General features: G+C 55.0%; 10 protein-coding genes across 10 annotated transcripts; 4 read left to right on the top strand and 6 right to left on the bottom strand.

Annotated features, from left to right (window-relative positions):
• Positions 1-585: 585 nt before the first annotated feature.
• Positions 586-1,480, bottom strand: PG985_011656 (uncharacterized protein; the record flags this gene model as incomplete). Its single annotated transcript, XM_066831423.1, has 3 exons — positions 586-925; positions 1,036-1,359; positions 1,458-1,480. 3 exons carry the CDS (start codon positions 1,478-1,480, stop codon positions 586-588), a joined length of 687 nt encoding a protein of 228 aa, XP_066679473.1.
• A 1,208-nt stretch (positions 1,481-2,688) lies between these two features.
• On the bottom strand, positions 2,689-4,171 carry PG985_011655 (uncharacterized protein; the record flags this gene model as incomplete). The annotated part of the gene is made up of 5 exons (XM_066831422.1): positions 2,689-2,771; positions 2,822-3,527; positions 3,667-3,854; positions 3,924-3,978; positions 4,064-4,171. The coding sequence occupies 5 exons, from the start codon at positions 4,169-4,171 to the stop codon at positions 2,689-2,691; spliced, it is 1,140 nt and encodes a 379-aa protein (XP_066679472.1).
• A 1,898-nt stretch (positions 4,172-6,069) lies between these two features.
• Positions 6,070-8,454, top strand: PG985_011654 (uncharacterized protein; the record flags this gene model as incomplete). Its single annotated transcript, XM_066831421.1, has 2 exons — positions 6,070-6,317; positions 6,393-8,454. The coding sequence occupies 2 exons, from the start codon at positions 6,070-6,072 to the stop codon at positions 8,452-8,454; spliced, it is 2,310 nt and encodes a 769-aa protein (XP_066679471.1).
• Positions 8,455-9,366: 912 nt separating this feature from the next.
• PG985_011653 (uncharacterized protein) lies at positions 9,367-11,076 on the bottom strand (the record flags this gene model as incomplete). The annotated part of the gene is made up of 1 exon (XM_066831420.1): positions 9,367-11,076. The coding sequence occupies one exon, from the start codon at positions 11,074-11,076 to the stop codon at positions 9,367-9,369; it is 1,710 nt and encodes a 569-aa protein (XP_066679470.1).
• Positions 11,077-15,100: 4,024 nt separating this feature from the next.
• Positions 15,101-16,477, top strand: PG985_011652 (uncharacterized protein; the record flags this gene model as incomplete). The annotated part of the gene is made up of 3 exons (XM_066831419.1): positions 15,101-15,268; positions 15,355-15,842; positions 15,949-16,477. The coding sequence occupies 3 exons, from the start codon at positions 15,101-15,103 to the stop codon at positions 16,475-16,477; spliced, it is 1,185 nt and encodes a 394-aa protein (XP_066679469.1).
• Positions 16,478-17,085: 608 nt separating this feature from the next.
• On the bottom strand, positions 17,086-18,414 carry PG985_011651 (uncharacterized protein; the record flags this gene model as incomplete). The annotated part of the gene is made up of 2 exons (XM_066831418.1): positions 17,086-17,552; positions 17,709-18,414. The coding sequence occupies 2 exons, from the start codon at positions 18,412-18,414 to the stop codon at positions 17,086-17,088; spliced, it is 1,173 nt and encodes a 390-aa protein (XP_066679468.1).
• Positions 18,415-18,770: 356 nt separating this feature from the next.
• Positions 18,771-20,368, bottom strand: PG985_011650 (uncharacterized protein; the record flags this gene model as incomplete). Its single annotated transcript, XM_066831417.1, has 5 exons — positions 18,771-19,410; positions 19,485-19,578; positions 19,633-19,761; positions 19,819-20,023; positions 20,084-20,368. 5 exons carry the CDS (start codon positions 20,366-20,368, stop codon positions 18,771-18,773), a joined length of 1,353 nt encoding a protein of 450 aa, XP_066679467.1.
• A 358-nt stretch (positions 20,369-20,726) lies between these two features.
• On the bottom strand, positions 20,727-21,221 carry PG985_011649 (uncharacterized protein; the record flags this gene model as incomplete). The annotated part of the gene is made up of 1 exon (XM_066831416.1): positions 20,727-21,221. The coding sequence occupies one exon, from the start codon at positions 21,219-21,221 to the stop codon at positions 20,727-20,729; it is 495 nt and encodes a 164-aa protein (XP_066679466.1).
• A 1,144-nt stretch (positions 21,222-22,365) lies between these two features.
• On the top strand, positions 22,366-24,040 carry PG985_011648 (cytochrome P450; the record flags this gene model as incomplete). Its single annotated transcript, XM_066831415.1, has 3 exons — positions 22,366-22,767; positions 22,823-23,989; positions 24,029-24,040. 3 exons carry the CDS (start codon positions 22,366-22,368, stop codon positions 24,038-24,040), a joined length of 1,581 nt encoding a protein of 526 aa, XP_066679465.1.
• Positions 24,041-24,340: 300 nt separating this feature from the next.
• PG985_011647 (uncharacterized protein) lies at positions 24,341-25,186 on the top strand (the record flags this gene model as incomplete). Its single annotated transcript, XM_066831414.1, has 1 exon — positions 24,341-25,186. One exon carries the CDS (start codon positions 24,341-24,343, stop codon positions 25,184-25,186), a length of 846 nt encoding a protein of 281 aa, XP_066679464.1.
• Between the last annotated feature and the right edge of the window lie 334 nt (positions 25,187-25,520).

The raw sequence follows: 25,520 nt of genomic DNA, 5'->3' as shown, positions 1-25,520 counted from the left end.
TTCATGCCGTGCCAGCGGAGAGAGGTCCACCACCGGCAATTCCGCGACTCGAATTTGACGCGCGAGTATGATCTACTCTGACTCCGACGCAGAAGAGCTTACCAGCCGCCTTGGATGGGGTCCAGCAACTGTACTTGCGTTTCATGTCGGGGTCATTGTCGTAATTCAGCGTCCTAGTGTGAAGTGAGTGTAATCTACGACGGTATAAAACGCCACTCACAGCTGGGTCTTCGTCATGCTAAGAAGTACATATATGAGCATTCTGCAGTGCCAAGAAAGATGCCCTGGATGTTACATGTAGATTTCGTCTGGTTCTCAATTCTTGGGTTCTTATTATTGACTAAGTTGGGGTGGGTATATTGGACGGGCAAGGGAGTTCTACTATAGCCCAAGCTGTGCCGCAAGTGTGTGATCTGCGTGCCCTGTTTCGCCATCTTGTTTCGTTTACTGATCGCCCTCGACAATCTCCGTCCCACGAAGACCCCCGTCTTCACTTGCCTGTCCTCCAGCCTGTCTGGGCCAACAGTTTGATAATACTCATCCATTCATCATGTGTCTCGTTATCAGCCCCAAACCAGACCAAACCTAAGAGGCAGAGGTCTTGTCCTTGGGCAGCGGCGTGAAGCGCAGGTAGGGCTTGACGATGCGGAAGTCGGGGAAGAGCTCCTTGGCCTGCTCGTTCTTGACGGTGGGGTGGACGATGACGTCGTCGCCGGGCACCCAGTTGATGGGCGTGGTGATCTTGTGCTTGTCGCCCGTCTGCAGCGAGTCGACGACGCGCAGCACCTCGGCCGTGTTGCGGCCCGTCGACGCCGGGTACGACAGGATGAGGCGGATCGTCTTCTTGGGGTCGATGATGAAGACGGAACGGATGGTGAAGGCAATGCCCTTCTCGTCGACGTTGGTGGTGTCTTGGTAGTCGAGCCTGTTGAGGGGTGGGTTGTCAGTGATTTGGCCAGGCGCATTGATCATACGGTTATAGATTGATTGGTCGAATCGGATCAATGGATCGCTCGCAGGCGTGGTTTTGCTTACATGTCGTAGAGGTAGGCGACCTTGCGCTCCTTGTCGGCGATGATGGGGAAGGAGACCTTGGAGCCGGTGACCTCGTCAATGTCCTTGATCCAGTCGCCGTGGCTGCCGACGGTGTTGGCCGAGAGGCCGATCAGCTTGACGCCGCGCTTGGTGAACTCGGGCTCGAGCTTGGCGAAGGCGCCGAGCTCGGTCGTGCAGACGGGGGTGAAGTCCTCGGGGTGGGAGAACAGCACGACCCATTTGTCGCCGATGAACTCATGGAAGTCGATGGGGCCGGTGGTGGTCTCGGCCTTGAAGTTGGGGGCAGTAGAGCCCAGGCGGAGGCTGTATCGCGGAGGCACAATGTCAGCAAGTGATCCGGGACCATTTCTTGCGGTGCTTCGCAAGTTGGGTAAAGGGCGGAACGCCATCGCAGGACTTACGGAGTAGCACGCTCTTCGGCCATTGTGTATATGCGTTTGTGCTTTGATGTTTGTTATGGAGGGGTATCACAGGCAAGAAGGGAAGAAGTGAGAATGGAAACAGAAGCTGGATTGATGAAACTGAAGATGCAAGTTTCCAATAGTTTAGAGGGGGCTACAGGTCGAGTATTTATTCTAACGCAGGAGGGATTCCCACCTCGGAGAGAGAGAGCACGCCAGAGAACAGACGGACGAGCTTAGCAATCTCCATGCCTGAATCGCTCACCCAAACCCACGCACGCGTCTCACTGACTGCCCTGCCCGTCCCGGATTGAGTGCTGCTACTCTCCGTGGTACGTTCGCCCGCCGAGGAGCTAACGAGGCTGTTGATAGCCCCTCGCAGAAGAATCCAGAAAAAAAGGGTACGATTATCGATGTCGCCATCACTCAGCAACGCGGAATTGGTCAACGGGGTCATGGATGGCGTTCGTCGAGCTGCCCCGCGACCCCTCATTACGGCCGCTTTAGGAACGTGGAGGGGTATTGCGTGATGAGCGAGCTTCGTGATTGGCCCCAGATCCCAGCTATTGAGATTATGTCATTCTCGGGGGCGCCTCGCATCATCGTCTTGATCTCCGGGACTATCGTCCAGTCCCTGCAGTCGAGGTTGGGATGCCGCTGGGTTCGATAACGAAAACACGGTTGTTTTACAGATGCTATACTACGTCTTAGGGGTAAGTTTACCTACCCTTGTGAGGTAGCGAAGTTAGTTATCGCGCGGTTACGATACTCTTCAGTGATATCGCCACCTGTATTCTCCGTAGTTTTTTACCTGGCAGGGGGTGGTAAACTTATGCCTGCAACGTCGTATAGTTGTATTTTTGATCAATTGGAGTAAAAAGAAGACGCACATGGCGCCATAATCAGGTGATAGAGTAATATGTAATCCTTCCATTTCCAACCATCAGGGTGCGGGCAACTTGTTGGAGTAGGTCTGGATGCGACACAGCTGCGCAAGCGTACGACTGCAGGTGCCCCACTACCGCCGAGGAGCCGTCCCGATAGCCATTGCACCGGCTCCCGACAACCGATGCTGTGCCTGATGAAGGTGCTACTTGTATGATCCAACCTCGCATCTTCCGAAATCGGTACACACTCTACGAAATAAAGGGGCTGGTAACGTGTACTATACTTGTAATGAGCCAGCGTGTCACTCACGCCATATGGCAGGTCAAGTGGTAATGTGTCTTCATCACTGGGAGCCCTTTGAATCCAGGCCAAAAGATCGCATGACCGCAAGTGCTACTGGGGAAGACAGCATCACATCGTTGTGACCTGGTAAGATCAGCATGAGATGTGAACGGGAATGTAGCAATCCGACTTACCTCCATACGGAACGAGCTCCTCCCTGATAACAATATCAGGCTGGTTTGCTTCGACGGTGGCGACGAAGGTCCCATCGTCCCTGACAACCGTCCTCTCTTCCTTCCACTTGGCAAAGTCCTCGTCATCCAGATCCGTACCAATGGCCGAGCCTGCCGCGGAACGGAAGAGGGTGTCGCTCTCGCTGCACGGGATTTCGACGTCGTTCTTGGCGTGGATCAGGGTGAGGCGCAGCCGGTTGCGCGTCAAGCCGACGAGGGTGGCGAGTCGCTCGTCGGACTTCCACTTGTCGACAACGAAGCCCTGGAATAAGCGCAGCAGGGGCGGGATCGCGCGCACGGGTGACAGGACCGGAATGAAGCCAGCAGCAGAGTAACGACTCAAGAGCGTAGGAAGATTGGAGAAGCCGGCGGCCAAGATGACTCCCGCGAACTCTACGCCTTGCATGGCGAAATGCTCAGCAACGCCGCTGGTCACTGCAGTGCCAAGGCTCTGGCCGATGACGACAATCTGGCTCGACGGTACCTGAGCTACCTTCATGGCCCAGTCGACTGCCGCGACACCGTCGTTGATGACCCCGGCCTCGGTTGGGACGCCGGTGGACTTGCCAAAACCACGGTAGTCTATGGCGAGGACGTGATAGTTGGAAGTGTCTGTCAGTGTGTGATAACTATCGGGTCTGATGGCCTGCGCAATGTGGCCGGCATTCTGTAATGGCGAGAAAGGTTAGTCACGATAGCATATCCTCTATCTGGTTGTGAACGTACCCCGTGAACTATGGCAAGGTTAGTCAAATCCTGAGAGGACGTTTGGTGAGAGCGCATGAGGGCTGCTTACAGTAAACTACGAGCCGCGCATCGGGGTCTTCGCGTAACATCCTGAATGACTCCGTAGCAGTAACATCTTCGGCAAACCCAGCTGGCTGGGCTTGCAGTTTATCCTCGTTTCCCAGGTAGGCCTGCAGGGGCAGAATATGCCATGCATAAAGGGTTTCGCCATCAGAGGTGTGAATGGAGAAGGGCGTGACTTGGTTTCCTTGAAGGGTAGAGATATCTTAGCGTCCGGTATAAGCGGAAACAGGAGAGAAGTCAACATGGGACTGACTTGCAAACCCCCAGTATTCAGGCCTATTGATGTCATGCCAAAAGAGCGTATTGAGCTTGTGTGCATATAAGAAGCTGGCAGTAGACAAGTTAGCCCTTCATACAGATGCATCGCAAGTCGAAATTATCCGATGGACGGACGTACTGTCTCTGGAATAACGGGATTGAACCCAGCAAAATGAAGGATATATATAATCCGAAAGGAGCGGCTAGGCCAGCCACCAAAGGGACAGACCAGCGAGGAGCCATGGCACTCGTGGCGAAGTCAAGACGAAGACGGTGAGCGCGAAACGATTGAGATGAGAGATAAAGCCCGGACGATCAGTATATCATGTTCAAGGGGTCAGGTCGTAGGATTTTATTGCTTCATTGCATGCAGCTGGCAAGATCTGGGCATGTTTGTTGGCTGATGACATGCACAAATGAGGTCAAGCCAGGAGCCGTGGCTGGGTCAGCCCTTAGTGGAAGAGCTGGAGACGTGGGAAGAGGTGGAGCTAGGCCAGAATCAAGCGTGCTTATCTCGACATCACCACAGCCAGATGGTGCCTGACTAACAACCAACCCGCAGCAGCCCCGATTACTGATCTATAGATTCCATTCGGTTAACGATGTTTCCATATTAATTGGAGAGATATACCATGTCATACCAGAAGATAAGGGTCGGAGTGCATGTATGTACTTATATTGTCACCGCGAAGGCAGTAATCTACGGGCCGTTCGTTCACATGCACCAGACACCAGACGCGCAGTTCATTGTCTGACAAGCGCCTCCCGCTTCGGCATATTGCGGGTGTTCCCTTTTCATGTCAAATGGCAATTAAAAGTCTGGCAAGCATAGGTCTTACATGTTAGAGATCTGACATGCATATCCATGCATCATGTACGTAGCGAACACCAGAAGAAGTCATTCAAGATATTCTGCCTGTTGTCAAAGGCACTTGCCATACCAAAAGTGCCTTTAGGGCAAGACTCTCCGAACCAACCAGTCCTTCCTTACCTATGTGCATACCAAAAAGGGTAAAGATACCTATGCGCATAGACATTTGGATAGACCATGCCAATCTAGTTGTGGCAGGTAGCACATTTGTTGACTTGGCCAGTCTGGTGTCTCGCCACAGGATGGAATCGATGCTGGATTGCTGATGTCGGATATTGGTGGTCGGTCGCGCTTGTTGTTGCCGCCTTTGGACTGGCCTGCCCTTGCCTGCTTCGGGCCAGTGTGTGGAGAGTGGCTGTTGAGGCAAAAGCTACGAGAACCAATCACGTCTCTGAGAGCTCAGCTGACCCGCTCTTTAGCATTCACTCCCACGAATCAAAGGCCGCGCTGACGTTTATTTCCGTGGAGGAAGCTGCTTGCTGCTCAATTCTGCGGCATCTCTCGCGCGCCTGCCACCTTAGGTCAGGTCAGGTCAGGTCAGGTCTCGTCTACATGCCTCTCTCCCGTCTGCCTATCGACTGCACTCTGTCTCGTACCTTGCTCCCACCCGGCTTTGTCTGCCAAGATGTCGATTATCTTGTTGCAGGAATAAAAGCGACAACGATAGCTGCTTCAATCGTTTGAGTCCAAGCCCTACTTGCACATCTGATTTGGGGGCCATCTCCGACCCAGACATTTTTCGTCGCAAGCATTGGGAAGACCCGGAGGAATTACACCCTGGATCTCATGACAAAGTACCCGTACCCTGCCTGACATTTGAGCCTCCTCCCTCCAGTCAGCCCGTTGTCTCATAAGCCAATTATCGCTGCTCTCTCGCCTGCCTCTTGTCTTTGCCTTTCCCTTCTCTTCCAAAAAACAATATTGAGCCTTACATTTTCCAACTTCCAACCTTCTTCAAAGCCGCTTCCTGGCCATATTGATCTAGCCTTTTTCCCACTAAAACCACTCGTACCGCGTCTGCTACCGATTATCATGTACTTCGACTCCGAATTCGCGTGACAAAAATACCCGTGTCATGTTGAGTTTGTCTTGAATCCCGAGGTTGAGAACAACTTAAAATCACTAGAGGGCCACAGATTCACGCTGGATGCATTGATCTAGCAAAACCCATTCTTCGTATCCGCGGTTGCGGTCTACCGTTTCTTCGTCGCGCCCATGCTATTCTCGGTGTGCGCCTCTCGCAAGTGAAATTGCATCAGCTAGCCCAGCCATGGAGAGAAAGCGGAAACTGCCCCCTCGGGCTGCTGCTCGCGTCGATCACGTCGCGAAGAAACGAACAGCAACGCCCCCCGAGAAGTCGGTCACGCCCACTCCAGCTCCTCCCACACCTGTGCCCGAACCTGTAGTCGAAGAGGCCCCATTGCCCAAGTCGGTTCAGCCAGGCAATCCACTGCCCACAGTCGAGAAGGCGCAGGCAGAAGATTTGCCCAACAAGGCCTATCAATCGGTTCAAGAAAGGTGAGCTCGACTTGTTCGCGTCATGGCCACAATGCCCAGAGTCTGGATAAGCTAACCCGTATGTTCATGCTGCAGTGGTGTACTCGCCGAATCGCTTACACGATCACGCCAGAAATGGATACACGAAGGCATATTTGAAAAGTATTGGGCGAAGCCGGTCAAGAGGAGGGGGGTGGTCAAAGAAGAGCCAAACAATCCGCCAAAGGAAAGCATGACCAAGATCGGGACCGTGACGATCACGGTAGAGCCGCACGTCATCGAGGCAGTCATGTTTGCCATCAAAGATCCAAAGCCACCTGCGGCACCCACGACAAACTCGACGTTTCGTCCCATCATGCAGTACGGACCGCCAAACGGGGTGATGCCGCCGCCGCCGAAACCCTCCACTCCCGCCACTCCATCCACTCCCGCAGCCGTTCCTGCATCCCCTTCGCAGGCGCTTGCGAAACCGTCCACGCAAGCTGCGGCCGCCAACGGACAAGCTCTGGCCCAGCAGCCTTCACTGCCCCCGGCGCAACCGAACGCTCAAGTACGGCCACCCACGCCGTCGCAAGCCCCGCCGCCCAGTGTACAACGTCCTGCTCCTCCTGTTTCGGGTGTGGCAATGAATCCCTATCTCGCGGGAGGGCCTCCGCCAGCGTCGCCCCGTGGATTAGAGTCGGTACTCGCAGCTCCAGGGGCAGCGCCGCCACCATCCGCACCATCTACTTCAATGGGGCAGCCGCCTTTACGATCTCCCTCGGTGGCTGCACCAAATTTGAACCAGCCGTTACGTTCTCCTGCCCATGCGTCGGGACAGCCAGGATTATCTCATCCGAGGCCCCTTCACTCGCCCATTGCTGCTCCCGCCGCTGCTCCCACGGCCCCTCCAGGTGCCCGACCTTCAACAGGCGTTGCCGCCGCGAAACCCCCTACACCTGGCGCGAAACCTGCGACTCCGGCTTCTGGAGGCGCTGATCCTATCATAGTAACGCTGGCAGAGAAGGCCTCGGAGGATCCTCATCTTAGAGATTTGATGAAACGGGTCGCGGTAGGAGATGCTGCCGCCCACGAGCTTGCGCATTTTCAGAGAATTATTGATCAGATAACCGCCGATTATAAAAAACGAGGAGGCCAACAGGGTCCGTCGGCAGATCGATTAATCGTTGATGGCCGGACCGTCCAATATTTTGCCGACGAAGTGAACGCCATTCTGGACATTGTTCTTTCGTCGAACCCGAACCAGAAAGGAGCCGACCTCATACCACCCCAGAACAGCGACGCTCTGGTAATACTGTTGGTGAGGAAAGCTTTAGACGATGCGCCACTGAAGAGCATGGTCAAGAGGGTGGCTGAAAAGAAGACCAAATTCAGTGACACCACAGATTTGAAGGCTGTGCTGGACAAGTTAAAGGACCTTGTGCCAAAAGACACACCGAAACCACAACCCGCGCTGCCAGCACCGTCACCGTCGAACACCAATACTGGAAGACCCCACACAGCAGACTCGGCGCCGAGTAGCGCATCGGGGCGGAAGGCTTCAGTTTCGTCGACGCCGCAGACGCCCACCGGCAACTCGCAACAGGCACTGCGCTCCAAAGGGCCACCACCGAATCTCAAACCCGAGATATCGGGCATTGTCTTCGAGTTTATCGGTGGCACAGGCGATCGGTATCTTTTCCCGAAATTCAGTATCCTCGAATACCAGCCTGGTGGCTCTCAGCTGCTTGCATCATTTCTCTTGGTGCGTAAAGGTAGCAAATCTGAATACGGTGGAGACCCGGCCCTCGACTATTATCAACCTATCACTATCCGCCTACAAGCAAACTCGGGGAAGCACCTGGAGCACTTGGCCAGAGTGGTTGCGCCGCAGGATGAGGTGAAGCGCTACATGGACGATGTTATGAGCAACATGACCCGAGCGGAATATATTTTGTTGGCGATGCGTTTGCCTAGACATGACAAAGACGACCAAGTTGACGGGACCGAAACACCCAAGCCGGAACAGGCTCGGCATGTACAACAACCACAACAACAGCCACAGAACGAGGTACTGTGGGCAACTAAAGGCAGCACCAAATTGCCATCTCATCAGTCTGTCGGCAAAGTGATGGGAGAGGAGGAGCAGTATCAGAGCTTCATTGCCAGTGTGAGCTAGGAGTAAAGAGAGCGGTGAAAGATGGACGACTAGTTAGAACCTATCTATATACAAAGTTCTGCGGCTGTCTCTGTACGCGCAAACTTTTTCGAGCGACAGTGGACAGGGGGCCTCTGGCGTTCTGGCCCGACGGAGGGTCACAGGGGGGCGCATAGCGATATTCAAACATTCGGTTCATTCAGGGTTTGTCTGTCTGTTATTACTACATAGTTCTATACCAATTCAAACAGCGTGAGATGTCTCCATTCATTCACAGTGTGTGACGTCTACCCGGGTCAGAGGAAACAAGCGATAATCGTCGGCAGAACGTCTCGCGCAGCTGGGGACATGCTTCATGGTCGCTCGTTCACATTGCAGGAAGTCCAAGCTCATCAAAGCAAGCAATACTCGGGGGTTATCTAGTGTCGCGGAGGACGAATGCACAGACTATTCTAGAGTTGCCTGGATTCTTCCACAAAGCTGAAGATCGGTACTGTACAGAAAAGATCAGAGAGGCCCGCCTGCCAAGCCCGTAGTTCAGGAAACAGAGTTGACGGGACAGGCTCTACTTCTATGGGGGACGAGTATGATGTCTTCTGCAGGTCTAAGGGGGTGTTGCCATGACGGCTCATCAAACGTGGAGTTGGCATTAGACACGCGCCATCTTCGTAGCGAAACAGGAGCATGTCGTGAGAGAAATGACGTATGGTATTCAATAGATCCTCTATTAGCTAAATTACCAAGAATGCTAGGCTCGATGCAACAACAAACCCCCTTCTCCAAACACACAAAAATGCAGAGATCCGTCCCGCCCGCCGGCCACCAGCGCGCCATGCAGTTGTTATATTCTCTCTCTTGACTCTCTTTTGCTTCCATCTTCCTGGACAATAAAGAGGAGATCTCGTATGTACGTGCTTGCTTGCTTGCTGCTTTCTAAAGCATCGTGAACCCGATCCCGCTCAGGTGCTCCGTGTCGAGGCGGTTCCGCTTGTCGACGCCGCCGGCGATGGCGTTGGCGCGGTAGTTGAAGAGGTAGTAGTGCAGCTGGCCGTCGCCGGGGCCGAACTTCTGCTCCTCGAGGAAGAGGCCGTTGTCCATGAGGGAGAGGGCGTTGAAGACGTCGAACTTGTAGCGGCGGGACAGCACGAGGGCGTCGGCCATGAGCTCGTTGAGGCGCTTCTTGAGCACGTCGCGGTCGACCTTGGCGTCGGGCTTGGTGTCGTTGAGGCCGGCCTCGGCGGCGTAGTAGAAGAGGTAGGCGGCCCGCACGTTCTTGTGCTTGGTCTCGCTGCCGATGACGGACGAGTCGAGGCAGTAGAAGGAGATGAAGTCGGTGATGTTCTTGTGCTCGTCCTCAACGACGTAGGACCAGACGACCTGCTCGTCCAGCTGGTCGACCTTCTTGGCGTGCACGAGCCAGTGCGTGATGTCCTCCTTGGTGAAGTCGGCGACCAGCTCGTAGCGCTTCAGGTAGCGCGTCAGCAGGCTGTGGACGGCGTCGATGTCCTTCTCCTGCATCTCGCGCAGGCCCTTGATGGCCGTCTTGTCGGGCAGGGCGTACTTGCGGACCTGGTACTGGGGCTTGCTGCCGGCGGGCAGGGGGCTGAAGCCGACCTCCCACAGCTTCTGCCAGTCGACGGCGCGGTGGTAATAGCGGCAGGTGCTGACGGGGGTGGGCAGGACGATGCCGCCCGTGTAGATGGCCTGCCAGACGCCCTCGAGGTTGCAGCGGCGCGTGACCTCCTTGATGAGGACGGGGGCGAGGCGCTTGGAGCGCAGCTTCTTGTGGATGCAGAGGAAGTTGACCTCGGAGGCGGCGATGACCTTGTCGTGGATGCGCAGCTGCAGCGGGATGGCCGAGATGAAGCCGACGAGCTTGCGGGACTGGGTGGCGCGGACGCCGACGTGCCAGTCCTTCTTCCAGCCGGGCGGCATCATGGCCCACTTGAGGATGCTGATGGAGTAGTTGAAGCGGAACATGGCCTCGTCGTCCTCGACGTAGTGGCCGTAGAGCAGCTCCTGGACCTCCTTGAGCTCCTCGGGCTTCTCGAGCTCGACGGTGCACCACTCGAAGCCGGCCACGAGCGGCGGGGGCTCGCGCGAGACCTTGTCGACCGTCTGGTCGGCCTTGATGGGGCCCTCCTCGATGCGCTCCTTGTCCAGCGTGTTCTCGCCGAACTTGGGGACCGGCTGCGTCGACCAGAACTTGTAGGCGCCCATGTCCTTGGCGTTCTTGCCGCTGGCGGCCAGGCCCGTCATGACGTCGGACAGCTGCAGGCGCTTGAGGGCGTCGGTCAGCTGGGCGGGCCCCTTGGCGCCCTCGCCCATCTCGGCCGCCAGGGCCGGGTTCAGCTCCATCAGCTGGGCGATCTGGTCCGGTTTCAGGCCGCCGAGGGCCTTCTGCAGTTTGGCGTCCTGGTCCTGCTCGGTCGTGGTCGAGGACTTGCCGCTGAAGGCCTCCTTGAGCTTCGTCTTCTTCGACTTCTTCTTCTTCTTGCTGGCGCCGCCCTCACCGGTCGTCGCGGAGGATGTGGTGGTGATCTCTTCTACATCTTCGTCGTCGGACTCGACCGTGGCGGGTGCCTTGCCCTTGCCCTTCATTTCTTCCTCGGCGGTCGGCACGAGTTTGGATTCTTCCGCCATGGCTTCGGCTGGCTTCGCAAGTATGCGAGATTGTGGGAGTGGTGGGAGTGATGGGATTGGTGCTCGTGTGGGCGTCGTCGGTCGGGAGTGGTGGTTTTAATCGAATGCAGCCTGCAATTATATGGGCAGGAGTGTGTCGTGTCGTGTCGCTACAAAGTAATCGGAGATACCTTGACTCGGCGATGGTGGTGGTGGTGCTGCCTGTCGCAAGTGGCTTTGGCACAGTGCTCTCAAAAAGTCGCTTGTAATTTTGGAGGGGATTAGAGAATGGAGGGGCAGATGCGGGCAGCTCCCGAGTCCCTAACGCGGAAGCTACCAAAACCGGAGGTACCTTAGCTGTTGGAGCCCAGGTACCCTTTAGGTGGGGGCGTGCATCGATACATGCATATGCAGAATCAAGGTATATCCGGCCCACATCATCGACACGCACCAATCATGACCTTCTAGGCATTTTCTGACAGCAACCATCACCTACATATTGTAGACTTGTTGTGACTGTGCCGGTATCACACTTTTATAGAAGTGCTTTACGTCACGCAAGTGCTTTCAGAACCAGTCAGGCAAGACAGTGCACGTCGATATGATCCAGGTGTTTGGGGAGACCCACCTCGGCGAGCTCTGCATAGTGAGCCGGCAGCTTGTACACACGTAACATCAGCGTGGAATCTTCTCTACTAATGGCTTGGTTCCTTGGCCACTTTCAAATAATTATTAACGCAGTGGTAGCGGTCGATCTGCAGCTGCTCAGCAATGTCCTGTGCAGTTGCGTCGGCCTTCCAGATGCAAATTGCAAAACTGTCACTTTTATCCAGCATCACGATGGAGCGACGAATGGGTAGGCATATTGGCTTATGTAGCGAACCATTTCCAGGTTTGATATATAGTATCTAGTGTGCGGTTGAGGACAACGCTGTGCCCATAACCTTGCAGCCACCATTGAGCTTCTTCTTTCTTCTTCTTTCTTCGATTCATACCAAGGATTCCCGTCAAAAACAAAAGACTCATAAGGAGCAGGTTACCTCAGAGATCCAGAGATACCAACGGCGGGTTGATCACCTATGATCTCCGTGAATCAGGCGTCAAAGCGAATATTATTGGCGAATGGCTCTATTTTGAGTTCATATATCTGAGGGTATCCTGCTCTCTGTGAATCTCTTGTTTTTCCTAGCTTTGGCTGGTTCCCAACCAAGACTTGAAGATCAAAAAGAGAAAGAGAAAGAAAAAGAAAAGGAACTAGTAGTTTGATATCTGCGTACCCAAAAATGACTCCGTATCTGCCTTTGTAGTGCGTAGACCTCAGTTGCTTGTGCAATATCTTGAACATAATACAACAGGCTATGATTTGGGTGTTAGTGGGATGGCATCTCTCATGCCCTGGACTTGGAGGGAAGAAAACCAACTAGCGAATCAGCGTCCGCGTTGAGGAAGGATAGTCCGACTCCTCCTTGGTAATCAAAGCTTGCCAATACCATCAAGATGGGTATCTCTGGGACAAATCGACTCGTCATAATCAAATGAGCGAAGACAGCTCTGCCGTTCTAGGTTGGACACCACGAAGCGGCATCCCGTAGATGCCGGTTGCTTCACGAAAGGGTCAGGGTCCAACGGGGGCATCGAGATCGAACCAGCCAGTTCCATACAGCCGGTAGAGGGTTCCGGGGTCCATTTTTGCATTTATGTCATATTCGATCGGATTTTCTTGGGTTACCAGATAGTATCTGCCGCCCTTGGCCTCTCTACTTAAAACAAGCTGGCACCAGTCATACCTGTCACCGAGCAGTAGAGCATTCGTGATTGAGAGATATAGATGGGCTCAGACACACGTGCCCACGTTCAGCAATGAGCGGCATAGCAACGGCAGCTTTCACCATAGCTGGTTAAACCAGAGCATCGACGCTGGGAACAGGTGTGGTTTTTAGATCTGGCCAACGATCGTGGCAGCGGCTAGGAGACCAAAATGAAAGCCCGGTATATCCCAATCTGTTACCATCAAATCCACAGTGAAGTCATAACAGATCGGGACCGAAGACTGTCTCGAGTTGAGTAGGTGCAGCCAGCGGGCTCACAGATTCGGTCCGGATTTCTATAGCTTACTCATGACTGAACTATTAGAGAACCGGACTCATTCCATCCGATGAGATAGTAGATCAAGATGTACGGTAGACCCTGCAAGTGGAAGAAAATGCGGAGGTAAGTTCTAGAGGACGCGTGTTAAGGGACATATATATTCGCGGGGGAAAGGGGGACAGGTCACCTACCGGACACACCCCGATCGACACTACAGGCGGTAGTGCTGTTGGTATATAACATGTCGGGTCAAAAGCCTTGCTGTGTCTGCAGATCTTCTGGAATGCTGGATAGTATTCCCGAACTGTCGGGTCGCACGATGGGAAGCCGGCGTGTATAGTGGATCCATCGGTAGTGCTCCTTATTAGCTGGACGAGTCACGACGACAACGACCGTCCTGGGCTTAGAACTAATAGTGTATCACCTGACACAGCTAAGGGCTTATTGCCATCAGCCTTGCGAACACGACCAACCAATCTATCTACATTAGGTCTGTCGGCCCTGCAACTAGCACTTCGCTGCATCTTTGTGCACTTCGCATATCCTGCCTATACGAGTATAGGCACATGCTGTGGTACAACATCGCCGTAGATCGAGGCGTCTCTAAACAATATGCAACAGCAAGTTCGTGATTACGGAGTGCGTGGCCTGCGGAACAATAGCGATACTTGCGATTCAGATACCATGCCATCCATGAATGTGATCTACGCGTGATCGCCTTCCGCCAGGGGCCAAAGTGCTACCCCGGACCTTGGCGTTCTTTGAGTCTTCTTGAATTACGTTGAGATGCGACACCCCGAGATACATTACCATCCGCCGTTCCATCGGAACAGGGCAGTCAATAGAAGTGAACAAGACCGAACCAAATCACATTCTTTTCCAGGTAATGCTTTAGTCCCAGGTTACGTCATATTACTATACTTATCCAGCTCACTGGCGATATTAGTATGTGCACGTGCCAGGCGAAGCGTTCTATTTCTGTTCTAGAACACAGACATCAACTATAGAAACTGGCGGTTTCAGCGAACATTGCAGGTATGGAAGCCGGACTGGCAAAGGACGGACATTCGATCCAGATATAGACTACTGCCAGTATGGGATGGACGAAGTGCGCATCTGGTGGTTTAGCGCCCGGGCTAGTCGTTTCTTTTGATTAATGCGCGTCGAGGCTGACCGGGTTACCCCTTTGCATCTCCCCCGTCCTAGTTAGATTGCTAGCGTTTCAGGTCTCCGAGCCAAGCGACCCCATGCTTATGCTGTCTGTCATCCTGCCATTCGCGCCTTACACCCTATCAACTAGGTACCACACTTTCCTTTTGGTCGGCAGACAGACAGCAAACAGGTGGCCGTGATTGAATGGCTAATCCCCCCATCGTGGCCTTGTGGATCCGGGCAAATCGAGGGTGGAAACTCCGTCGCCCGTGCATATCCTCAGCTAGACGTCGAACAGTCCGGCAGTAACAGCAAATATGGAACATCCCGATCTAAACGGCCACCGCCCATCATTAGCCGGGCTCGGTACACAGCCGTGGCAGTCTTGGCCCCTTTGTGCTCCCATTACCATTCGACCTGGAAACCCGTTTGGTCTGATGTTTCCCCAGAAGGGCGGACATTTCTGTAATTGGCGGCCTTAATCCCCGGCCAGGATCATGGCATTGCCCTCCCAGGCTCCTAGCCCATCATCGCCTGCCTGCAGATCGGCACCGGACTCGTCCAGGGGTCCAGGGAGTAGTACATAGCCTGGGGCGTCAACTTCGAGAAACATTCCCGTTAGCCTGGAATTTCGAAGTTGAGGCATTCATGCGCAACCCCGTCCGGCTCCACCACTCACCGACTTGTGAGTTCTTTGATATGCCTGGGCCCATCTCCCCGTCTCCTGGACATACCTAATGATGTTGCACCACGCCGTTGCTCCCCTCCCTTCTTGACCCGGCCGAGAGACAAACGATACGCAACGATGTCGGCGCTGGTTACGCCCTCTACGATGGACGCAGGCCCGTACATCCTCGGCATCAGCTGGTCTCTGGTCGCCATATCCGCCATCTTCCTCGTTGTCCGCTTCTACGTCAAGAGCACGAGACATCGGGGTCTCTGGTGGGATGATCACGTCTTGGCGGCATCTTGGGTAAGCAGCCCCCGTGCCCTCCCATCCAATACTAACAAAACGATATGATACAAGACGGCTGGCTGACACACTATTGCCGTATACAGATCATGATGTTCGTCAACGTGGCAATACTCACATACGCTGTCAGTCTGGGCTTTGGTCAGCACATCACCGAGATATCCACGAATACCGCCACCAACGTGCAGTTCCTGGTCTACCTAGCCTCCGTCTTCTCGCTCCTGGGCGCGGCGTGGTCCAAGACGTCGTTTGCGCTGACGCTCGTACGCATCACCGAGGGGTCCCTGCGGACGGCCATCTGGGTCGTCATCACCTGCATCAACATGGCCCTCGTCGCCAACGCCATCCTGCCCTTCCTCCGCTGCTCGCCGGTGGAACGAAACTGGGACCTGCTGATCGTCGAGGGCGCGTGCTGGGACGCCGACATCCTGCTCGGGTTCAGCATGTTCGCTGCGGCCTTCTCGGGGGCCATGGACGTCCTTTTGGTCTTGGTCCCCTGGGTGGTCATCGCCAAGACGCAGATGAACAGCAAGGACAGGCTCGGTGTTGCCGTCTGCATGAGTCTTGGTCTTTTGTAAGTTTGAGCCTCTTCTGAGCACCTACACAAACACATACATATACACACAGTAAGGAGATGATGGGATAGATGGCTAACACGACATTCGTTCCTCCCAATACAGAGCAGGCGCCGCGGCCTTTATACGCGCCTCCAAGATCCCGTCGCTGGCGGAGCCGGACTTCACCTTTGAGGACGGCCAGCTAGCCATCTGGACCATCGCCGAGATCACGACGACCATCATCGCGGCGTCGATCCCGGTGCTGCGGGTGCTGTACCGGGACATGCGCCCGTCGCACAACCGGCGCAAGTCGTACGTCATGTCGACGTTCGACGGGACGTTCCCGAGCGCGTCGCTCAAGCACGGGCTCTCGCGCACCGCCACCATCATCACGAGCGCCAACCGCAAGTGCCGCGACGGCGGCAAGCGGAGCAACAGCAAGCGGGGCAACAAGCCCAAGGACTTCTGCCCCGAGGCCGCCGAGTACGGCTCCGACAGCGAGGGCAAGATCGTGCAGGTGCAGACCATCACGGTCGACTACGACGTCCAGACGCTGCGGGCGAGCCGCATGGGGACGGGGCCCAAGCCCGGGCAGACGGCGGGATTCGATGTTGATGCCGTGCCGCCCCCGGCCAAGCTGCCAGAGCCTTAGGGAGTTGGATAGGTTGTAGACGTCAGGGGCAATTCATTTTGGACCCAATGCTAGAGTGGCCTCCAACGGCACTCAGATGGGGGTTTTCTACTGTGGTCTGGACCCCTTTTTAGTTGAAGCGTTGTTGCATGGGTATTTGTATGCTGGTATTATATACTAGTGGCGTTTTTTTGCTTTTGTTTTCTATAAGACTTTATATACAAGTTGCAATGTGTGGGAAGCAGGGGATTTATTACGAGTTACGTTTGTAGTGTAATGCTAATAGCGATCATTTGCTATCACCTACACTTACTCAAAAACACCTCTTCGAGAATCCGCTTGCAAGTAACGTGCCCAAGTATCTGTAACCATCATGTGTTGAAAGTGTAATCTTGGCACGCTGATTATGTGGTATACTTCATCCAGACATCGGTAAGCCCGTACAAGAGTGGCACCGGCGGTTTCCATCCAGGATTCTCGGATGATGTACCCTGGTGTTCTCGGGCTACCCGCCGCTGTCAACATCTCATTGGCTGATATCACCTGACACTTCTATGGTTTCACAGGCACTACATGACCTACGACAGCCACATTGCCGCCAAGGCTGTAAACTTGAGTCATGCATCTTGTCACTCCAGGATGTCCATGTTGGCAAAAGCTCTACTCGTCCACTCGCCCGAGGACTGCGACACCTGCAACAGCCCCTTCTCCTTGCAAGCCGGCAGCTTCGACTCGGCAAACTCGAGCATCTCCCGCTTCCACTTGTCGAAGGCGCCGCCCATGGCCCCGGGCATCGCGGCGAACATGCCCAGGCACCCGTCCAGCAGCTGGAGGAAGACGATCCCCCTGAGGCCGGGGCACTGCCGGGACAGGTGGGCGTCGAGGGCCTCCCACAGCGGCGGCGCGCTGTCCCGCTGCTTGTCCTTGTCGACGACGGCCGGGCCGGTGTTGATGAAGATGTATTCCAGGGAGGTGGCGGGGGCGGAACACACGGTTTGGACCAGGTTGGCCAGCACCGGCTCGTAGGCCGCGTAGGACGAGATGTTGAGGCTGAGGTTGCGGAGAGACTGGAGGTGACTGAGGTCGAAAACGGATTCTGGAGATCTGGTCAGTGCCTGTGTTCCGTACTGTTAAGTCCAATATGACGGCAGGTTTGGGTTCTTGCCTTGGTTGTCCAGAGACAAGCCCAGCGAGCGAAGCGCGGGTGCCGCCCGAGCGATCAGTTGGGGTGTCACGTCCTGGTTTGTGGAACCCAAGACAAGCGTCTTGAGACCTTCGATGAAGGGCTGTCGAAGTACCAGGGGCATGAGCACCGACCATGTACCGACACTTTGCCCAAATACGACAAAATGACCGAGTTGGACCATGCGGAACTGGGACGAGGCCGCGAGACTTGTGTCTTTCCCCTCGCTGATATCGTCGGCTTCTCCTTCCGACGCGGTGAATTTGAAGGACCCTAGCCCCAAGAACTTCAGTTTGGCGTTGCCCATAAGAAATGGAACCAGCATCGAGGGACGAGCGGCCCTTATATGCCCCGCCACCAAAGTCGCCGTCACCATACCGGGCCGCAGGATCTGGCCCTGAAGCGCCGGGGGGAACTTGGTGAGATCCAAGTATCGGACCGTCATGGACGAGACGGTCTGGAAGTGCACCATGATGGCCACGACCCCTTCCTGCCACTCCCGCGTCTCCTCCTCGTCGCGGTCCTCGACATCCTCGGACTCGTCGATCATGATGCCGTGGACGTGCCGCGGGATGCTCGTGCGCCCGGACTTCAGGCAGTCGACCAGCTTCTCCGGCGCGTAGCCCTCGAGGCACAACGTGATGCTGCTCCAGTAGGCTTCCCGGGACGGCGCCAACCAGGCGCGGCACACTAGGGCCGTGTTTCCTTGGTCTTTGGTCGAGACATGGTCGAGGATTTGGCGTAGCAGTTCCAGCGCGAGCGAGGTGATGGGCATGGTGCGTGTGTTTGGGGTTTTGAGTGCTCCGGCGGCTGGCTCCCGTGGTTATAAGACGTAAACATTAAATCGTATTACCTCCTGCCTTGGGGTACGAGTTTAAGTACCGTCGCCAAAGCTGGAGCCTGATAGACGTTGTGGGGAGGTTGCCTATTTATAGAACAGCGTGATGGAGCCGTCGATCCATAATCAAGCCACCTGTCTCCGTCTAGCTTGATAGGGCTAGTATTACTGATGCCCCTTACTACACCACGACTTGGCGCTGATATATGATGTAGATTCGACCTAACATTATATTCATCTATATAGAACGTGCCCACCATCTTACGTACAATTGCCCTCTGTACCGACCAGAGTCATCCCAAATCCATTTTATCGTCCCTGTCGGTCAGGGGTGAACGTTGCCGGAACCTGTCCTGAGGATCCGTCGTCAGTGGCCGCGGGCTCGTCTCACGAGCATCCCGAGTCTTCAACTTTCCTGACCGTGAGGTGCCAGGCCCCGAGTCATCGATATCCATGGACTCTGGCCCTCCTCCTTCTCCTTTGGCTGGTGGGGGCGCCGCCCCCAAGACCGTCTGGAGGAACAAGAGTATGCACTCGTCCGTCTCTTCCTCGCCGTCGCAGTAAGGCGTGCGGTCGTAGTAGGCGGCGTCGCGCTGCCGGACGGCCGCCAGGACCCACGGCAGCAGCTGGTCCGCGAGGCGGGGGCGCGTCTCCTTCCTGGCCGCGCAGCAGAGGCAGATGAGGAAGCGGAGGTCCGGGTCCAGCTCGGGCCGCGGCATCGTGAAGTCGGTGTCGTCGTTGGGGAGCATCTTCTCGGCGTAGGTCTGGAAGGTAGGTTTCCCGGGCAGTCGGAGCTGCACGGGGTCCGTGTCGTCGTCTTCGTAGGCCTCCAAGGTATCCAGGCACGCTTCGTCGTCGCGCAGTATCACTTGGGCCATGTTGGCGCCCACGTGGAACACATTCTCTTGCACGCCCTCGCCTTCTCCTCCGTCGCTGCGAGAATGCAAAACGCCGTTAGCTGCCGGGATGTGCATGGGGCGGTTGGTTGTCGGGTCTGGGGTGCTTACAATAGGACATGATTATCAAGGTCGATGAACTTGACGGGCGGAGATATCGCATGCTCTAGATCATCCGGATCGCCGAGCAAGGCGCCAAGCATGACTATCGAGGTCAGTCGTCTATGCCAGAGAAATTCAAGGCCGAGCGAGCTCTTACTATTTTTGCTGTGCATATCCACGTGGGTGTAGCTACCCTTGGAATCCTCGCAGGGCTCCTCGTTCTGATCGTATCGGTCGACCGGATCTCCTGGGGGGATGTACGCCATGGCGATGCAGGCTCGAATCACTGCGCATTTCTAGGTCAGCTTGTTCACCCCTCGATTCGAAGACAGCGAGTACGTACTACACAGGAACATCCGCCATAACAGTCTATTCGGGACGTACGGAATGCTATGGGCCTCGCACTTCTCCAGAAACTCGGCCAGGTTTCCGTTCTCGAGGTATTCGAGATAAATCCAGTTCCCAAAATAGTTTCGGGCTCCGTTTTGGTTGAGAGGGTCTTGGCCGCAGAAGTCGATGAGTCTGACCAGATGCCTGGTACGTATCAGCTGGAAAGTCTCAGTCAGCATTCTTCAGACTTCAGGAGCGAGCGGCCGAGGCGTACTTACCTTCAGCAACCCCGCTTCCTCGTGGAATTCCGTGACCCCTTCGGGACCGTTGGCGAATTGTTGCTCCCTCAGGGAACCTTCGACGTAAGCCGGCGTTTTGAGCACCAACTTCTGCCATGGGTCCTTTTCTTGTTTCCGATGCCGGATGAGCCAGGCATGGGCAGTTACTCCTTTGCCGAGGAACCGATCGAGCTTGAAATTCTTGCTGTCCCCGAAATAACCCTGAATCCGTTTTCTTATCGGGCCCAACTCTTCCTCCATCCACTCCTCCCCGCTGCTGGACATTTTCGGCGAATATGCAAATATATATATCGAGAGGTGGGCGTAATCACATAGACCCAGCAGAAATGGGATCGGAGAACTGGCTTCGACAAGGCACGGAGCCTAGCCAAAACTATTATGCCGGATGCAAGTCCTTTGTCCTGTGACGCGGTCGTGCCGGACGGGACAGAGGGACAAAGACGGCTGTCTGCACATGAAAGCAAGTCGGGTAACAATGAACAATAGCCTACAGATGCTCCTTTGTCGACAAGCACCGGCAAACTCGTGACAAAGTAATGTGAATTGCCTATTCATCTGTCTGCACTGCTGCTATCGTAACTGCGTGTGGAAGAAATATGCTCCCAAGTAACCGTCTCCCTTGCTATGCGCTCTTCAAAGCCTCCATGACCACACCCTTCATCTCCTCAGTGATTTCCAGTTCATCCAGTTTGTTCTTGTCCGCCCAACACTTGTCTATATGCTCCTGCCATTGAATACTCGGCTCGTCGAGCTCTTTCACCTGGACGAGGTAATTCAGCTGGAAGGCATTGTCGGCGCACGACACCGCGTTGTTGGTGCGGTAGGCGAAGGCAGGAAGAGGTCGCACCACGCGATCGAAGCGGAGACCTGCCCATCTGCGGACTCCGCTGACCAGGGCTTTTTTGAGATTAGCATCGTACCAATCGGCCTTGCCGGCTGGAAGCTCGTAGAAGCCGGGGAAGTGCATTCTGGCGCGGCGACGTTGCAAGAGAAGGACTTTCTTGCCGTCTTGCAGGATGGCAGCTCCGACGGTGACCGTGTCATACTTGTTATCGTCATCGCGATCGCGGTTGATTTCTGCGAGGAAGTCGTCGCGCTTCATGTCCAAGTGCTCCATTGTGGATTGCCCCGTGTTGGATTGCTCCATGGGGAAAATTCCTGCGGAGAAGTCGTCGGGGAGAAGTCGTCGGGGAAGAAGTCGTCGGGGAAGAAGTCGTCGGGGAAGTTGTCGGGCAACATGCTCAAGTGCTCCATTGTGGATTGCTCCGTGTTGTATTGCTCCGTGGGGAAAATTCCTGCGAAGAACTCGCGGGGCAAGGGCAACATGCTCAAGCGCTCCATTGTGGATTGCTCCTCAGGGGTAAATCTTGCGAAGAAGTCGTCGGGCAACATGCTGAAGTACTCCATTCCGGATTGCTCTATGTTGGGTTGCTCCGTGAAGAAGTCGTCGGGCAACGTATTTAAGAACTCTTGTATCCGTATAGATTGCTCTATATTAAATAGCTCCGTGTTGGATTGCTCCGTATTGGATTGCTCCGTGTTGGATTGCTCCGTGTTGGATTGCTCCATATTGAATTCGGAATGGGGTGCCATGGCAACGGAAGAGATGATGACTGATGATGGTACCTGTTCTTGCGTATGCGTGTGTATCAATGTGTATAGATGGGAGTTTGGTGGTGGGAGAATTGGAAGTTTGGTTGGAATCACGGATTGGAAGTGAAGCTGGGTTGGTCGGGCAGCTTGGAAGAGGGAAGCGCAGTTGTCGCATCATTGCACTTTCCATCCTTCCTATCGCAGTCACCTTTACCTGTCGGTCTTTCTGAACACCGCCCAAGCGCAAAGATTATCTACGGAAGCCACATCCCTCAACCTAAAGCCTTGTGCATCTGACGGCTCCGACTGGAATCTTGCAACAGGGCTTGCCACAAGCATGGCAGCATTAGCGATTCTCATCATGGAGGCTTGACGGGAGCATCGGCTTCTTGGGTTCTTGCTCGAAATAACTGGGGACCACAGGAACATCCAGCGTCCCGGGAATTTAACCCGCTTGTATGCTAACAGCCCGTCTTGATACGCTGCTAGAATGCAACCATGCCGATCCATGCACCAGCCCCTCCCATCACATCCCATCCCTTGCTTCACGATGCCACCGGCCTACGTAAACCATCCCGAGCCCCAACCGTATGCTCTTTACTCTTCATTGTTGGCGCAACTCGCAGCTGTTGAATACCTAGACCGTAGCCAGGCTCTTGAAATTCAGCATGATTTTACCTCTGGTGGCTGCCGTCGCGGCGCTTGCGGTTGCCGTTCTGTACCGCAAGCTACAGTTCCTGCGATTCCAGCAACATGCAAACTTGGCTCAGCATCCAGTCTCGCTGGTACTAGGGCATCTCCAAGTCTTTGGCGACTACGTCAAACGCAACAAGCCCGACGCTCATCCGGACATGGCCATCGTAGCCATGAGCCAAGCCCTGGGCAGGCCTCCTCTCATGTTTGTCGACCTGAGACCGGTCAGCCAGCCCATGGCTGTGGTGGGTGACCACGATATCGCCGACCAGCTCACCCGGGCTACACCAACATTCCCAACAAGCCCGCCCAAGTCTTCTCGGTCCCTGGATCGCCTCCACTACATGATGGGCCCCACTTCCATTTTCTCTACACATGTACGTACAATATCTTGGGCCTAACGGGGGTGATTTGGGGCTAAGTCCCTCCCAGGGCGATGAATGGAAGCTGCTAAGGAAAAGATTCAGCCCGGGATTTTCGCCGCAGTCCTTGCTCGCTTCTGTACCGGACATCTTGGAAAGGGGGCTGCTATTCACAGAGCGCCTCGAGGCATTGTCCGAGACCGGCAACAGCTTTTCGCTGATGACATTGACTACGCGACTCACATTGGACGTCATTGGTAAGGTCACTATTGAAGCCGACCTAGACGCCCAGCAAGACCACCAAGGGGAGGCTGGCGAGCTGGTTCAGCTGTTTGAGTCATTGGTGGACGCTTACAATGGCGATCGTCTCACTCTTCCATGGTGGCTCAACCTTGGCAAAGTCAGAAGGCGGGCGGCGCTGTCCAGCCGCATCAACAACTTACTGCAGTGCATCGTGTCCCGCAAGCACGCCGAGCTCCACGAAGAGAAGACAAAAAGCACCAGAAGCTCCCGCAGCGTACTATCCATGGCTTTGCAAGATGTGCATACTCTGACACCCAGGATCATGGAGGAAACTTGTGACCAGCTCCGCACCTTCCTCTTTGCGGGACACGATACTACTGCCACCCTGATATCGTGGGCGCTTTACGAGCTCTCGCGAACCCCCTATGCACTGCGCGCGGTCCGTGCCGAGCTCAATAGCCTGCTTGGTAGCGACGCCAGCCCCGCGACGGTGCGCGCCAAATTGCTAGAGCGGCCGGATCTGTTGCAACAGATGCATTACATGGCCGCTGTCATAAAAGAAACGCTGCGTCTACACCCCCCGGGCGGCACGGCTCGGGCCATTCCATCGGGCTCCGGCTTCACTGTGCGCATGCCAGACGGACAGCAGCAGTGTCTGGATGGGCTGTTGGTCTACAACTGCCAGAGCCTCATACACACCGACCCCAGCACCTTCGGCCGCACCGCTGAAGACTTCATGCCAGAACGTTGGTCGTCGACCGAGACTACCCGATCAGTTCCTGCCGGGGCGTGGCGAGCGTTTGAGCGAGGCCCGCGGAACTGTATCGGCCAAGAAGTGGCCAACATGGAAGCCCGCGTCATCCTGGCGCTCACGGCCCGTCGTTTCGACTTTTGCAAGGTGGGCCTGGGCCAAGTCGCCATGGACGAGAACGGTCGGCCGAGACCAGACGCGAACAAGCCGGGCCGATATCAAGTTGGGGAAGAGCTTTATATGGTGAGTCTGTCTAGCACCAATGATGCCCGCCTTTTATAGAGGTGCCACTAAAGATTGAGACACAGATAAGGCAAATAACATCGAAGCCAGTCGATGGTATGACGATGACTGTGGGGTTGGCGCATTAGCCCCATGTGTACTGCCATGTGTGATGAATAACACTCTGCCAGCCAACAACTACTGGACCAATGACATAGGTAGTAAGCCTCGTAACTGCAGCTTTCGTATAGAACAGATCACGTGATGCCAATTGCCAATTGCCAAGGCCCGATATAAGTACTTGAGGCATTTTGCGGCGCCAGACCAACAGGCTTCAGTCGTCCCTGAATGTAACAACCCATCCGCATTATCATGTCTTTTCTCTCACTTCCCCCCGAGATAAGAAGTCTAATATACCACGACTTCCTGGTCGACAACGCCTCTGCCCAACACGTTGCATCAACGCATAATGGTAGGAGCGGCCATTGGGCTCGGTTTCCATGCAAGACCGTCCCCGACCATATATTCCTCCAAGAGTGGTCCCAGCGGTGCGGCGACCAAGGATGGGGCGACTACCTGGGGAGACTTAGGTACAGTCCGTGGCGAAATGGACACCTAGCCTGCGAGCCAGGGGTGGCTGGCCATTCAGGCGAAATACTTCCGTCCCCCACGTCCCTGTTTCTCACGTGCCGCCAAGTGTATCGAGAAGCCGCCACATACGTCTATAACACGCCGCTCATGTTCCACGACTGGGACGATTTCAAGGTGTTCCTCGGCAGGACAGAGGGCGGAGCCATCCCCCCTCGGCTGACGTCGGTGCAAATCGTCGAGCAGCTGGACCGCGGCGATTTCCCGGCGGGCAGGGACTTCGTCTACACGCTCGCCTGCCTCGACCTGTCCTCCACCACCATCCGGATCCTGGGACCCGTCAACGTCATGACGCTTCTGTACCAGGCCATGGCGCGTACGCTCTGGCACAAGGCCGTGGGGATCGAGGTTCTCGATCCACGGACCACCGAAGTCGCGACGGCACATCCCGCCAACGGATGTCCGATCACTAAGCGCCCCGATGCCGCTTGGGCGACGGCCTTTTATCGACTCTTGAGCAAAAGGGGCGGAGTCAGAAGTACGTACCAAGTACTAGACGAATTGAACTCGTATGGCGCGTTGGTAAAGGTTACGGGGGAACTTGGCCTTAGTATCAGCGACGACGGCTGAGCATTACCTATCTGGCTCTTGATTTGTTTTGGGAGGGGCTGGCAAATTTGCCTGGCCAGATCAACCTGCCCAGCATTATCCATTACCTTGCCACTGATGTTAAGGAGCTAATGATGATGATGAGAGTTAATTTAAAGTCCGACCGGAGGCAGGGCCTTAATGATAATGATAATGATAAAAGTTAATTTAAAGTCCGACTGAAGGTAGGGCCTTATATAGATTACGGTTTTATATTAGCTATTATAATATACTAGATACGAGATTTATACGGTACTTTAAGGCTTTTAATTTACGTTCGCCGCGATAAATATTTATTAAGCTTAGGTTATTTCGA

This window comes from Apiospora marii, assembly GCF_038362585.1.
Source record: "Apiospora marii strain CBS 49790 chromosome Unknown utg000009l_segment0_segment0, whole genome shotgun sequence".
Lineage (NCBI taxonomy): Eukaryota > Fungi > Ascomycota > Sordariomycetes > Amphisphaeriales > Apiosporaceae > Apiospora > Apiospora marii.
Note: the sequence above shows the minus strand (reverse complement) of the source record. Positions and strands in the feature narration are given on the sequence as shown.